This window comes from Coturnix japonica, chromosome Z (genome assembly GCF_054131305.1).
Source record: "Coturnix japonica strain WE chromosome Z, WE-NBRP24, whole genome shotgun sequence".
In the NCBI taxonomy this organism is placed as follows: Eukaryota; Metazoa; Chordata; class Aves; order Galliformes; family Phasianidae; genus Coturnix; species Coturnix japonica.
In genome coordinates, this window is record NC_140702.1 from 42,007,272 (window position 1) to 42,021,821 (window position 14,550).

A 14,550-nucleotide genomic window follows, 5' to 3' on the forward strand; every position below is an offset into this window, starting at 1 on the left:
CATTTCCCGTAGTCCTGCTATTGTCAGCCCTTTCGAAGAGTTTACACCCCTCCTGAGTGTAGGTTCCCTTCAGGTATTGAAAGGCTGAATGAGGTCATCCCGCAGCCTTCTCTTCTCCAGGTTGAGCAAGCCCAACTCCCTCAGCCTGTCCTCATAGGGGAGGTGCTCCAGCCCCCTGATCATCTTCGTGGCCCTCCCCTGGACCCTTTCCAAAATCTCTGTGTCTTTCTTGTACTGAGGGCTCCACACCTGGACACAGTACTCCAGATGGGGCCTCACAAGAGCAGAGTAGAGAGGGGTAATCACCTCCCTATCCCTGCTGACCACCCCTCTCCTGATGGAGCCCAGGATCCCATTTGCTTTCCGGGCTGCCAGAGCTCACTGCTGGCTCATGTTAAGTCTCGTCCATCAGGACCTGGGGGTCCTGCCGAGAAGAGGTGTGGATCAGGGGTGTGGATTCTTTCCTTTTTTTTTTTTTTTTTTTTTTTTAAATTTTTTTTTAAAATGAAACAGTCAGAACTAAATTGAAGTGCAAACTTTGAATTAAAGTGCAAACGTTATCCTTGCTGTGAATACAGAGAATGTAACTTCTTGATACTGATGTGTTGTTACTGTTCAGTAATACATTTTCCTTTTGCTTGCAATATTTCAAGGTGTGCATAGGAAATTTATATGAAGATGAAAACCTGAATTTTTTAACAGTCATTCAACTATTAAATGAAGCCTTAAGAATTTTAAGAGATGAACGCTATCAGTTTGACTTGGAAAACCACTTACAGCCCTTTGTGGATAGGATAAAATTACAATGTAAAATGCTATCATGTTTGGAAGCAGCGAGGTAATTATCTGGCGTTTTTGTCTAGTTCTCTGTTGTTTACTGTGAGAATCATGTCATCCTGTAGTCTTTTCTAAAAGTAATTGCTCATAGTGAGAATGTATAAATTTGATTGTTTTTCTTTTGCCTTTGACAAATTTGTATTTCTCTTGATATAACTTTCTTTTTTCTTTGATATAACTCTCTGAATAACTTTTAAACTGAAATTTGTTGTTAAGTAACTTCAGTTTTTTGCCCTTGCTTTATGTTTGGGTTCCTGGTTAATTAGCTGATCTGCTTTTTCAGTGTTAACTTAATAAATTCTGAGATTACGAAATTTGATTTGAATCTGAGTCAGGGAAAGTTTAAGTGTGTATTTGAATGTAGTTCCTCCATTGTAAGGAAACATAAAGACAACTCAGCAGCTGTTTTTTAGGTTGTGAATTTCTGTTAGATTTTAGTGCAAACACAAGTGTGTGAATAAGTTGTTGCATGTCAGAGGTTTTGTTACGGTAAGGGGAACATGTGATTATCTCATGTTTTTAAGCAGAATTTGTATCCCAGCATAATGATGTTTCTTCCTTTGCAGAGTAAGAATAGAAAAGCAGTACTTTATTTTGAATGAATCAAATTCTAAAGCACTGAAAGAGTGGATAATCAAGTGGGAAAGTTCTGGCTGCTTTTCACCCTGCGGGCAGAATTTAGTAAGTAGTGTTCCATTCTTCTGATGCTGGGGAAGAGAATGATTGAAGGTGAGATACGTCTATGCTGGTCTTTTCCATTGCTGTATTATGCTGTACATCTTTGTTGAACTTCATGGATAGTGGATGAACACAGTATGTCGGAAACAGCTTTCTGAAGTAGTTTTTCTTCTTTGTGAAGAAAATATATTCAACTTAATGACAGCTGGTGTGACTTCATTTGATGTAGCGTGTGAAACTGCTTTGTCAAGACAGCACAAATAATTTATATATTGACAATACATAATTATTTTTCCCTCTGCTGTAGAAACTGAGTTTTCACTAGACATCTACTGAGTTGTATTTTCCCCTTTAAAAATATCTCCTTGATGAACAGCAGAAATTCCATTCTGATGCTCGTATCTATAAAGAGATCTAAGGTTACATCCTTGCCTTGGCAGAGTGAGCAAAAACTGCATGTTGAGCCTGGCTTCTTATTTGCAGAAAAGCTACTATAAATAACTGCCTGTTCATTGCTGATGTTACAGTTTTTTCTCTCATTGCTTGTGTAACTTTGTTTTTTTCTTTTGACAGGATCTGGGTGAATTGCAAACTACATTAGAAGCAGAAGAAAATAGTGAAGAAGATGTTCTTTGTCCAAGTCCAGAATCACTTTCAGGTGTGTGAACCAGAGAAGCTTTTCCTGCTTCCCCACCCCCACCTCAGCTGTTATGAGTTTCCATGGAACCCAGAATCATAGAATCACCACTGTTGGAAAAGACCTCCAAGATCACCCAGCCCAACCATCCAACTACCACCAATATTAAGACTCCCTGCTTTTTGTTTGCAGGTTTCTTTAATAGACTTTGGTAATTTAGTTCTGAATGAGTACTTAAAATAATTGCCTTTCATTTTGTCAGTGTAGTTAATTCAGGGGAGAAGATAGAATCATACCTCTTGAACATGCATTCAGTAGCACCACAAATGGGTGCTGACTGCTAGTGGCATCTGTGCCTGCAGAAGCTTAATGAAAAAACGGGTTAAGATTCACCTACACTAGCTATATTGATTTCTTTTTCTTTAAATGTTGAAGAAGCCTGTTCTGTGAATATTCTACACCTGTGGTGTGAGTTGCTTGTATTGCCTACAAACTCTCGGCAACAACAAAAGAAGCAGCAGTACTAAAACATTGACTTGCTTTTCTAGATATTCTAGAGCGGGAGATAAATTATGAGAACAATGCCGAGACACTGGAAAGTAGGATGGTTGATTCACCGTTAACAGCAACTAGATGGTATGACTTTAACAAGAAATTGATTTAAAAAACCAAAACTAACAACCAGCATCAGTGGAAATGATGAAAACTTGTTTTATGAGCACAAATGGAATATTTCAGTAGCGCTCTTCTTATTTGTTATGCCCACCTGATGGGGTAAGTAAAAAGTAGAATAATTGTGGATTTCTGCACCTGGAGACTCGTGGAGCAACTGTTGGCTTACAGTGTGCAGCAGTTGAGTAGCAAGATTTTTGCTGCAACTTTTAAACTACATTCATTCAAGTTTTAGAAGGTAAAGGGAAGACTGGAGAATTCTCCTCAGACTAGGTTATGGTAGATGTGTGTTCATCATAGCCTGAGAATAAGAAAACAGATATTCCCAGGAGTCTTGTGTCTGTGTTTAAAAACAGGCAAAATGGCTTAAACAAACAAATCCAAAAGAAATCCCAGACTTGAGTCCTCTAAAATCACTTTTTTTCTGTCTTTTATTATAATTTAAAAAAAAAAGAAAAAAAAAGATTAAAACGCGGGACTAAAATATTTTCTAAAGTTTTCTGAAGGGTTTTGACATGATATTTGGTTAGTGACAGAAAGTTTAATAAGCTTTTGAATAATGATGTTGCAAGATAGAAATCCTACAAATATTCGAATGTTGCCTGCTAGAAGAGAGAGAGTCGACAAAGCAAAACTATGCTGATGACACATACTTTGACATCAGCAGCTTACTTGCATATGAAACTCAAAATTGCATAATGGAATTTCTTTCAGTGACTTGTTACAGCATTCACTATTGTCTATTCATGATTGTAACGACATTCAGCAGTAAGTACTGAACTTTCAGGTTTTCTTTCTAAGAAGTGATATCTGTATGTTACGTTTTTAGAGCTTTGCCATTACCACTGTAATAATCAGAAATGATAAGACTTGTGTGTTTGGTAGTCAGGTGATGTGTGTATGAATATTTAGGGAAAAGTACATCATCAAGTCTGCAGAAGATTTTCCAGTTGCCTTTGTTAGAATAATGCAGAAGAGTTGTTTACAAAACATACAGCAATACCCCTTCTCTTTTCCTTTTGCTAATCATGGGAAAAAGTTACATAATCACCAAATCTGGGAGGCTGATACACAAATAGGGCTAAATCTGCTCTAGTTGTCACATGTTCTCCCTATAGTAAAATTGCCTTCTGATGACCGGGACGAATTGAGGGAAATCGTAACGGACAGATACGGGGCACACAGATGTATACTGGCTGTGTACTAGGACTTGTATGCCACTTGTTTTGTTTTTCTCTAAAAATGGATTTTTTTTTTTTAAGGCTCTCTGCTAAATATTCAGAATTGTCAAAAGGATCTGAGAACAAAGACCTGCTAACTGAAAAGGTTATTCTAAAGTGATTTATCACCTGTCAAATAAATTGAATGTCTGTAGTATTTTCTTTTGAAATGACTTTAAGTCTAGACTTATGGTTTTCTGTGATTTTTTTTTTCTTAAAGTAGTATGACTGTTCTTCTGAATCAGTCCTAAACTGTGAAAGCTAATTACCATGAACTTCCTTAAGCGCTAGGCAAGCAAAAAGTATGGGGACTTAATTCTGACTTCTAGTACAGCATACAGTATGTCACAGATTTCCTGCCTATGAAAACAGAAGTGACTTTTTTTTGTTGGGAGTGATGGTCAGACTGGGATATTCCTTTAAATCGTGTGTGAAAATTAGAGATGTATTGTGTCCTAAGGTGAATTTGTATGCACAGTTGTCCACTGCACTATTGTTCGCTACAGTTTGTTGAAAGTAGTTGCAGATGATGTCATCTGTGTTCAGTAGTGATACCTTTTTGTAGCCACTACTTATGTCCTATTTTTAATAAAATGAGTATCATAATAACTTGTATTTAGTTGGAATTTAAAACCTTGAAATATTCTTGTTGATATAAATGCCAAGTTTGTTGCTCTCAGAAATTGTGCAGAATCTCCTTTATGCCAGTTTTCTGAGACTTGAATTTAAAACTTTTCATAACTACTGTATATTCCTCTAGGACTTGTATATTGAACTAGACAGTGGGGAAGAAAAGCCTGTGCCTCCAAAGATCTCAGAAGATGAAAAACATGAGTTGGCCGTATCAGAATCATGGGAAAACTCAGAAGGTCATGATACCCAGACAGATTCACCTGTTGAAAAGGAAGACATTCTTGAGAAAGCTAGAGAAGAATTGGCAGAAGAGGTTAGGAAAAGTTTTTTTAATAAATATCCGCTCAGAATACTGCAGTTGTTATGGAAAAGTAGTTCTTTTCATGTGTGTGTGTAAAAGGTGTTGTCTTTTTTTTTCCTGCTAGACAGATGCTACTGAGTTTTAGCAATGGTGACAACCTAATTAACTACAACCTGAAAGCATAGAACAAAGCAGAGAATATTTCTAAGATGTTGTAAAGTGAATAGCATTTGCTAAAGAATCACAGTATGATTTTTAACACCTTTCCTCCTTTAGTTTCTGAACTATGGCATGAATTTAGAATTTAACAGTCCTTTTTATTTCTGAATTCTATGGCTCAAATATTTAACAGAACTTGGGAATTTTAGGCAAAGATTTGACTATTGTTTTGGCATTTTAAGAGTTAAATAAGGAATTCTTCTAGGAGAATGATTATATTTACCACATCTTGAAAATTAAATTGTCTTTCACTGAAAGACAGCAATTTGTTGTCATCTGTTAGAATGTTCTATTTTTGGAACTCTAACCTTTATGCTTACACCATTCTTGACCAGTATCTTTTGGGTGTATTTTTTCATTTTAAAGGTAGATTCATGTGGGAGCTTCTGATCAAATTCTGATTTTGCTTCCATAACTTAATTTTGTGTTTGTAGGGTACTGTTCTCGTTGTAAGCCTGAGTAGTAAATAGCAGCGCAATCAGGAGTTTCCAAACTAACCCAGTCATTTAGAAAATATGATTTTCTTGGAGCCGTGGGTAATGGAAGAAAGAAATTATAATCGTGTTTTCTCAGAATTTGCTCTTGTGTAATATTCTACAGATTGCAAGAATGGTGACATCTGAATCACCTCAGTGTGGTGAAGGAAGAGAAAAAGCATTAGATGATCTCATTAATTCACTGGAGTTTAACCCATTTTTGACAAGGAAACAAATTCCCCGGACTCCAGAGAATCTGCGTAAGTCTAAAATGCTCTGTTTATATAATATGCTATCACTAATGAGAAATTTAGCTAGCTTATTGACATTATGCGTTTCACACAAGAAGAATAATTCATTCTGTGAATTATCCTAATGGCTTGCTTGTGTAACACAGGGTGAACAAGTACTGTGAATTTGCATTAACATAGATGTTTCCTATGTAGAATCCACTTCTGTTGTGGGGCAAGTGTCTGAGAAAATTATGCATAACAAGTACAAAGGTGTTATTACATATATGGTTTTTTTTCTTTCTGATTTTCTTACATTACAAAATATTCCGTAGAAAAATTTGGTTGGGAGTATGAAAGAAAAAAACTTAAAAATGTTATTTGTGTTTGTTTCATTAGTTACTGAAATTAGAAACACATGGAGAAAAGCTATTCAGTCTGAAGACTTGTCAGATGCAGAGCTGGTCTCAACTGAAGAAATAAAAGATGATCCAGTGGATGCCAGTCCTACAATCCAGGATAAGGCAGCCATTAGTTTAGGTGGTGCTTCATCTTCATCTGTACCTGACTTTGATTATCCATTGTCAGAACAGAAGTACCAAGGAAGTTCTGCAGAATTTACAGCTCAAAAGCAGAGGATGATAAGACAAATCAGTGAACCTCTGCTTTTGGAAGAAACATCTGGAATATTAGAGGGTGAGAGCAATAAAGAAAAATTAGAGGACGCTGTTTTTGGAGAAAGTTTTATAGGTAAAACAAAAGAACCAACATGTGTATGTGTAGAGAAGAGCTTGAAAACTCCATGTATTTCTTCAAAAGACAGTAGTAAAATGAAAACTCTGCCTTCAAATCACCTTTTGGATTTAGCGGATGAAGATCTGCAGTGGAATGTGTCTCCAGAGTTAAGTTCTGACAGTTGTGAAGTTCGTGATTGTGGGCTGCTGGATGAGACTACTCCAGAAGAGCTTAATTGCAGAAGTCCTAATAAATCTGTGATGTCTGAATCTGCTTTGGGTTTTTCAGATGATGTGTTTATGCCAGATGATACAGTTAGTAAAGGGAACACTCAGAATTTGAGCTCAGATCTAGATGATATACTCAGGAGATACAAAATGCTGGTAACAAGTTTTTCTGAAAAAGAACAGGAACTGGATGGGGTATTTATTGCAGATGAATCTTTAAGTTATTTCTCAGACCCAAGTGTTAGTTCAGAAGATGAAGAAACTGAAGATTTGCACTTTTCTCTGGATGAAGAGTTTACCAAGATACATCACCACTTGCCTCCTGACAGAACTCCTTCCCTGACAACTTTTCGTGCCATCTCTAAACACCTAGAAGAAATGGCATCAGAAATTCATGAAATCCCATTAGACCTGATGAAGTGGAAGGGTAAGCATCCATGTACTTTAGCAGCCAGGTTTTGTCCTATGAGTAACTTAACCCCTCTGTAAATATGTTGGACAAAAGATTATTTGCATGCTTATTTCTTACAGGAGATGAGACAAAAGCAAAGCAAATGCATTCTGTTTTTCTGTTTTTATGTATGTCTTTCAAGGAAGATCTTACCTGATTTTCTAAGGAAATTTAAAGGTATTTAAAAAACAAACAAACAACGAAAACACTATAGTTGTGCTAGCAGCAGAGTCAGCTGAAGTTAAACTTTGAGAATTCACAAAGTTGATTTGAAATAATGTTTACCCTGAGCACATTTAGATCTTTAGAAATACACAGTAGGCCATATAAACTTGTGGGAGTCTCAGGTATTTGTAGTCTGTATGACCTCTTTTGTTTAACCACTGGCACACTGAATAAATAAGTGCAAGGTTAACTTTTGATGTGCATGAATAAAGATGGGCCAGTAATGGCTGTACTCCACTAGAACATATATTTTTAGTGATATACTAGGAGTCTCAGGGAGCAGTGCGATTTATGCTTTTTATGAGGGATTGCCACTTTAAATAATCAGGCAAAAGGTAGTGATGCTTTTTCAAGTAATACTTGTCAAGAAAAACTTAATATGCAATGACTCACATTATCTGTAAATGTAAGTGGCTTAGGTTATATTGCCTAGTTTACCTTACTTGGAGTGAGAGAAACAAGACCATGCTACAGGGCATCTGCTGGGATATTGCTCTGAAGGATATTTTTCAGAAGGAATTACTTATGCTGACTTCCTAAGAAAGTCTTTCTTCACCCACGTTGTTCTGTATGACTTAATACCTTTTTGGTGTTGCTTTGATGTAGTGCTTTGTGAAGAGATCCTGTAAGTGTGTGACAGTGCCATTTGCTTTTTTTTTCATATCAAAGCACTGAGTAGATGATACTTTGGTCTGTACAGCCAGTGTAAGGGGCAACTTGATACAGAATCACAAAATTGCAGGGTTGGAGTGGACCTCTAGGGATCAAGTCCAACACCCTGCTAAAGCAGGCACCCTACAATAGGTTGTATAGGTAGGTGTCCATATAGGTCTTGAATTGTCTCCATAGAAGGAGTCTCTGCAGCCTCTCTTGGAGACCTGTGCCATTGCTCCATCACCCATACCAAGAGGTTATTCTTGATTGCATGGAACTTCCTGTATTCAAGTTTAGGCCATTACTCCTTGTCCTATTGCTACACAACACCAGGAAGAGCCTGGCCTCTTACATTTACCTCCCACCTCCCTTCAGATATATATAAACATTAGCCAGATCCCCCTCTCAGTCTTCTTTTACTGAAGCTGAACAGACCCAGGTCACTCAGCCTTTTTCATGATGGAGATGCTCCAGGCCCATCATCATCTTTGTGGCCCTCCACTGGACTTCTAGAAGGAGATCCCTGGTTTTTTTTGTTTTTGTTTTTTTTAAGTGTCGAGCCCAGAATTGGGCATATTCTAAATGTGGCCACACCAGGGCTGAGCAGAGGGGGAGGATCACCTCCCACAACCTGCTTGCCATGCTCTTTTTAATGCACCTCAGGATACCATTGGCCTGCTTTGCCACAGGGGGCACGCTGTTGGCTCATAGCTAACCTGTTGTCCACCAGGACACCCAGGTCCTTCTTTGCAGAGATCCTCTCCTAATCTGTGTACTGATGTCTGCAGTTATTAATCCCCACATGCAAGACTCTATGCTTGCTCTTGCTGAACCTCATTAGGTTCCTCCCTGCCCAACTCTCCAGTTTGTCCAGGTCTTGTTGAATGGCAGCATGTTCTTCCAGTGTGCCAGCCACTCCTCACAGCTTTGTATCATCAGAAAACTTGCTGAAATTGTTCTCTATCCTTTCATCCAGATCATTGATGAAGACGCTGAACAAGACCAGACCCAGCACACATCTCTAGGGGGGATGCTGCTATTTAGAGGCCTCCAATCAGACTGTCACTGATGACAACCCTCTGGACTGTGCCAGTCCTCAGCTCACCTCACTGAGCTCACCTAACTGTTTATTTATCTATCTCACACTTTCTAAGTTTCATAATAAGGATGTTGTGGGAGATACTGTTAAACGCTTTGCTAAAATCAAGGTACACAGCATCCTGTGTTCTCTCTGCATCTACTCAGCCAGTGATGACATCACAGAAGGCTACAGGTTGGTCAAGCATGATTTCCACTTAGGGAATCCATGTTGACTACTTCTGATATCTGTCTTCCAATTGCTTGGAGAGGACATCCAGAACAAGTTATTCCATCACTTTTGCAAGGTTGGAGGTGAAACTGACTGGCATGTAATTTCCTGGTTCTTCCTTACCCTTTATGAAGACTGGAGCAACATTGGCTATCCTCCAGTCTTCAGGCACTTCTCCCATTTGCCAAGACCTTTCAAAGATTATTGATAAGAGATCAGTTCAGCAGTCACCTCTGTCAGTTTCCTCAGCACATGTGGGTGCATCCCATCAGGGCCCATGGATTTGTGTGCACTGATTTTGGCTAGTTGCTCCCTGACCAGATCCTCCTCAACCAACAGGGAGTCTTTCTTTACCCAGACTGTCTTATGTCCAAGGTCTGGAATTTCCTGAGGGGCAGTCTTTGTAAGGACTGAAGCAAAGAAGGTATTGAGGATCTCCATCTTCTCAGAGTTCCCTGTTACCAGGGCACCCACTTCATTTTGTAGGGGACCCTCGTTTTCCCTTGTCTCTTTACTGCTGACATATTTAAAAGAAAACAAAAACCTTTCTTGTTATCCATTGCCTCTTTTGCAAGGCTTAATTCCAAGAGGGCATTAGCCTTCTGTGTTGCATTCCTACAGGCCCTGGCAACATTCCAGCGTTCCTCCTATGTGGACAGACTGTTTTTCCCATTTCAAGGACTTTCTTTCCTTTTAGTTTATCCATGAGTAACTTGCTCATTCACACTTGCTCTTGCCCGCTTTCCCCAGTTTCTTACTCTTAGGAATACACCGATCTTGAGATTGGAGGAAGTGGTGTTCAAGTGTTAACCAGCTCAAATGGGCCCCCTTGCCTTCTAATGCTCTAGCCCAAGGGATACCTCCAGGTGGATCTTTGAAGAGGACAAAGTCAGCTCTCCTGATGTCCAGGGCAGCAATCTTAGTTAATGCTTTGCTTCTTCCAAACTTTCTTAACTAAGCTTCCAGACTTTCTCTTAAAATTGAGCATAAATGCTCCTGCTCTATATTTTCCTCTAAATTCTACTATATAAGTAACTTAGCAACATAAAATTGTGACTGTATTGATAATAGATGATTTTATCAGACTTAGAACAGTTTTCAAAACTTGAAGTGCTCTTTTGTGTTTTTTAAGCGTGTGCTAAATACTGTTGGAATGGTATTTTCTGTCAGTTAATTGAACATTACCTGGCTATCAAAATTGGAAATAACATTTTATTACTTTTTTAATACATGTCAGATACTTTTGGGACAGTATTTCTGTTAGCTAATTGAACATTACACTGTGTTAACCAATACATTTTCTTTTTCCTCCAGATAATTTGACTAAGAAGCTGAGCACAAAGGAGTGACCATCGTTATAGACCTTGTAAAGCACATGAACAATGATAATATTAAAATTGTGGTGCACTTGACTGCATCATAACTTCTCTAAGCACTGTCCAGCCTGTGTGTCAGACTTCTTGTCAGTGTCAGTTGCTTGCTTTGATTTCTTGTGTTTCAGGTTGTCTACAGTAGTTTTCTGTGAACAACTCAAAACTTACATACAAAATTACATATTCCTTTGTAAACACAGCTTTGAAAACAGCAGATGTTCAGGTTGTTGTTTTTCCATTTTCTAAAGTTACATAAAGACTCAAAGGAAAAAGAGCAAAGTTTTCGATGCCTCTATCCTCCCCCTTTAAAATAGTAAATTATTTGTTACCCTACCTATACTGGATTATCTCCTCTTGAAATGTATGGGCAAGCATTACCATCATTATTCAGTACTAGAAAGACCCTTTTCTTTAATATATTTCTTCCACTGAAGTAGAATTTCTAGTACAATTCCTTTAGGCTTTGTCCTAAAATTTCAAATTGAAGTTTCAATCTATGATTTCTGGTAGAGTTAATGCTATTTTATTTTCAAATAGTAGATATTCCCTAGTAGATTTATATAAATATGTACACTCTGTGTAACGTATACATTTATTTTCATGACACTCAAGTGTAACTGACAGTAACATTATGATAGTCCATTTCCATGTTCATATAGTTGTGGCTGAGCAGCTCAAGATTATATCTGTCTGAAACAGGCACAGCTGTGTTGCTGCAGACTGGAGGTCTAGAGCTTGGTGGTGGTGACTTCACAAAGGCTTCCTAGGAAACTGACCCGAGTACTTGTGCCCTGGTCGGAAAATGCTTGAAAGCAGGAACCACAGAGCTCTGGTCAGGATATTGGCAAAAGAGCTTGGTTATACAAGCCAGGGAAGGAGCTGATCAGTTAGGATGTGCTCTGACACTATGATCTGCTTCTTAAAGTTTCCCGATTCTTTTTGACATAATTGTCTCGAGTCATTGCTACTTGAAGTGGTTTTCTGCTCTAGGGCATCTGCTGGGAAAGACATTTTTCTTACCAAACATGAGTCCAGTGTCCCCTGAGCCTTCGCACGCAGAGCCATCCTCAAAGACATGCATTTGTCAGCTGTGCTCCTGTGGGTATGTAAAAGAGTATGGGGGGAAGAACTTGGAATGGAACTTCCTGGCTCACAAGACGCACTTACTTGTTAGTGCTACAGATATTATTCACTGCTCTTAAGTTACAAATGGAAAATTATAATTCTTTGTCCATGTAGGGTGTATTGAATGATGTAGTTCTTGTTTTCTTTTTTCCTTTTCTGTGGAAGTATACGAATGCCAAGGAGACTTCCCAATTTGTTTGTATTTTTAACATTTTGGTCATAAATCTGCTTTTAAATACATTTTGAAAATGTGTGTTACTAACTTTGAGCGCATTTAATTAGTGAAAATGATACTTCCTCTGTAAACATGCAAATTATGGAAAAGGTGAGAACTTTGCAAATAGGCAAGACTACTGAAAACAGCGGGATTTGTTAGTGTTTTTGTCTTTTGAATGTATGCATCCTCTTGAATGCAATAACTAGCTTTAGGAACCATTTAAGATCCATTTTCTCATGTTTGCAAGCTAAAAAGAAAAAAGAAAAAAGATGAAGTGGGGAAAAAAATTGACTCAACTTTGTTTTAAAGCTGTAAAATCATCACTAGAGAATAAGATGCTGATCCAGAGTTTATGTCAGATATGAATGTATTACTCATGATGAATAACAAATGAATAATAAATACATGTTTATTTGCACGTAAATACAAGAAAAGTATTTTTTGTTACCATTCAGCATGTTTTAAGTATGTTTATTTGTCTTATTTTTAAGTTGCAAATGCCTCTGCTCCTTCCATTCTTCATTCTGTGTGCATTATTCCTTTATTTGATAAGTGGTTAGATTTGACTTTGAGGTTTCTGTGTTAAAGAAAAGCAACAGCGATTTGATTATTCTGTTAGTGGGCTAAACTTAAAACATTTGTATCTGGATTGAAAAGGATCCTCTTACTGTATCCAAATAGTGTATACATTTGCTTTTGAGGCTCTTAATCTTTCAGAAGCTACACAAGCTGCTAGGATAGATGTTTTGTAAGAACAGCTAAATAGGGTGTAGTTAATACCTTGGCTATGGCCTGTCTTATGAAAAATCCAACTGGAATGTGGGTTGCTGCTACACTGGCAGTACTGTATTAAGAAGTAATGGCAAAGAACGTGGTGCATGGAATCAGATAATCACAGAAAGTAAACAATTTCCAGTACCTCAGTACTCAGCACTGATGAAGCTGTACCTTGAGTACTGTGTTCAGTACTCAGAGGAGAGATGAGGGAACTGGGATTGTTCAGTCTGGAGGAGGCTCAGAAGAGACCTTTCGCTCTGCAACAACCTGAAGGGAGGTTGTGATGAAGTTGGGGTTGGTCTCTATTCCCATGTAACTAACAATAGGACTAGGGGAAATGGCCTCAAGTTGCACCAGGGGAGATTCAGACTGGATGTTAGGAAATACTACTCTGAAAGAGTGGTCAGATGCTGGAATGAGCTGCCCAAGGAGGTGGTGAGTCACCATCTCTGGAGGTGTTCAAGAAGTGTTTAGATGTTGTACCGAGTGACATAGGTTAGTGGGAAATGTTGGTGACTGGTGGATGGTTGGATTGAATAATCTTGAAGTTCTTTTCCAGACTTGGTGATTCTATGTAAAATAGCAAAAATAAAATTGCCTCGCACCTTAGGATTTTTTTACTGCTTGCCTGCAGGTTATTGGTACTGTCTTACCAGTAAAGACCAAGGCTTTACCAACAAAGACCAAGGCCAGTTTTACTCAACATATGTTTAAGCATTGTTTCTCAAGTAGTGGGGGCTGCTAATTGTCAGCAAATATGATTTCGTTGACGTACAGTTTATCATTTCGGCAAAATTTTCTTTCTTTTTTTGTGTGAGCGTGCAGGGGGAGGGGGTAGATATGAGTGCAAAATTAATCTGTTATTTTGAAATTTCTGTTCACAAATGGATCGAGAAGAGCTTTTGTGGTGTTAGACATTCCAATGGTTTCTAAATGTGGCAGTGTGGAAGCATAACATTCTTGGAAAGGGAACTACTAAAGAAGGAAACTTTGAGGATAGATTAACAAGTTTCAAACAAAATTAGCATCATTAAGTTGCTTAAAAGTAAATTAATGGACCAATGAACAACTGTACGTTCTAATGAGAGAAGCTGGTTGTCCTCTTAATCCTCCATTCAGACTGAGTCCTAAAGTTCAGTTTACAACAGCACAGATAACTGCTCTTGGCAGGGTTTTGAAGATAGGTACTGTACAGATGTTGGCTTTTTAAGCCAGCTAGGAACTTGTGGGCTTCAATCAATTTTCAATTTCCTTTCTAGAATCCATTCTTTGCCTGAAAAGGCTTTGGCGAAGCATGTTTGTGAGTGCACCGGGATGTCTGTATTCCCTGAAGGAAAAGAACCACTGTACTGCATATGAGTACTGTGTTTTTTGTGAGACTTGTAGCCATCTGCAAATTATCTGCTTGCCTTTTTGTTATGTAGTTTGCCAGTGTAATTTTCAGACCTAAGTTTTGTACCCCTAGCAGTATTTCACACTCAGCTGAACTGTGGCAGTAGTGTCTTATGAGTACTATTTTCTGCAACCATGTTGTTTAAATATTTGAAATAGTGT

At 38.2% G+C, this 14,550-nt stretch overlaps 1 protein-coding gene and 1 non-coding gene across 9 annotated transcripts in view; both read left to right on the forward strand.

Moving 5' to 3' along the window:
• The window catches only part of HAUS6 (HAUS augmin like complex subunit 6), a 31,788-nt gene that overhangs the window by 6,811 nt on the left and 10,427 nt on the right, over positions 1–14,550 (forward strand). For 2 of the 8 annotated variants that reach the window (XM_015849064.3, XM_085530271.1), the window contains 9 exons: positions 654–838; positions 1,404–1,518; positions 2,089–2,173; positions 2,701–2,788; positions 4,087–4,150; positions 4,805–4,990; positions 5,798–5,933; positions 6,303–7,292; positions 10,819–12,653. In XM_015849064.3, coding sequence (XP_015704550.2) covers positions 654–838; positions 1,404–1,518; positions 2,089–2,173; positions 2,701–2,788; positions 4,087–4,150; positions 4,805–4,990; positions 5,798–5,933; positions 6,303–7,292; positions 10,819–10,853 — 1,884 coding nt within the window. In that variant the 3' untranslated portion in view covers positions 10,854–12,653. Of the gene's footprint in view, positions 1–653; positions 839–1,403; positions 1,519–2,088; positions 2,174–2,700; positions 2,789–3,880; positions 4,151–4,804; positions 4,991–5,797; positions 5,934–6,302; positions 7,293–9,171; positions 9,469–10,818; positions 12,654–14,550 lie in introns of those variants that run through there. The other 6 variants (XM_032441215.2, XM_085530269.1, XM_085530270.1 and 3 more) reach the window with 5 other exon arrangements.
• On the forward strand, positions 3,882–4,011 carry LOC116652570 (small Cajal body-specific RNA 8). The gene has a single exon (XR_004305730.1).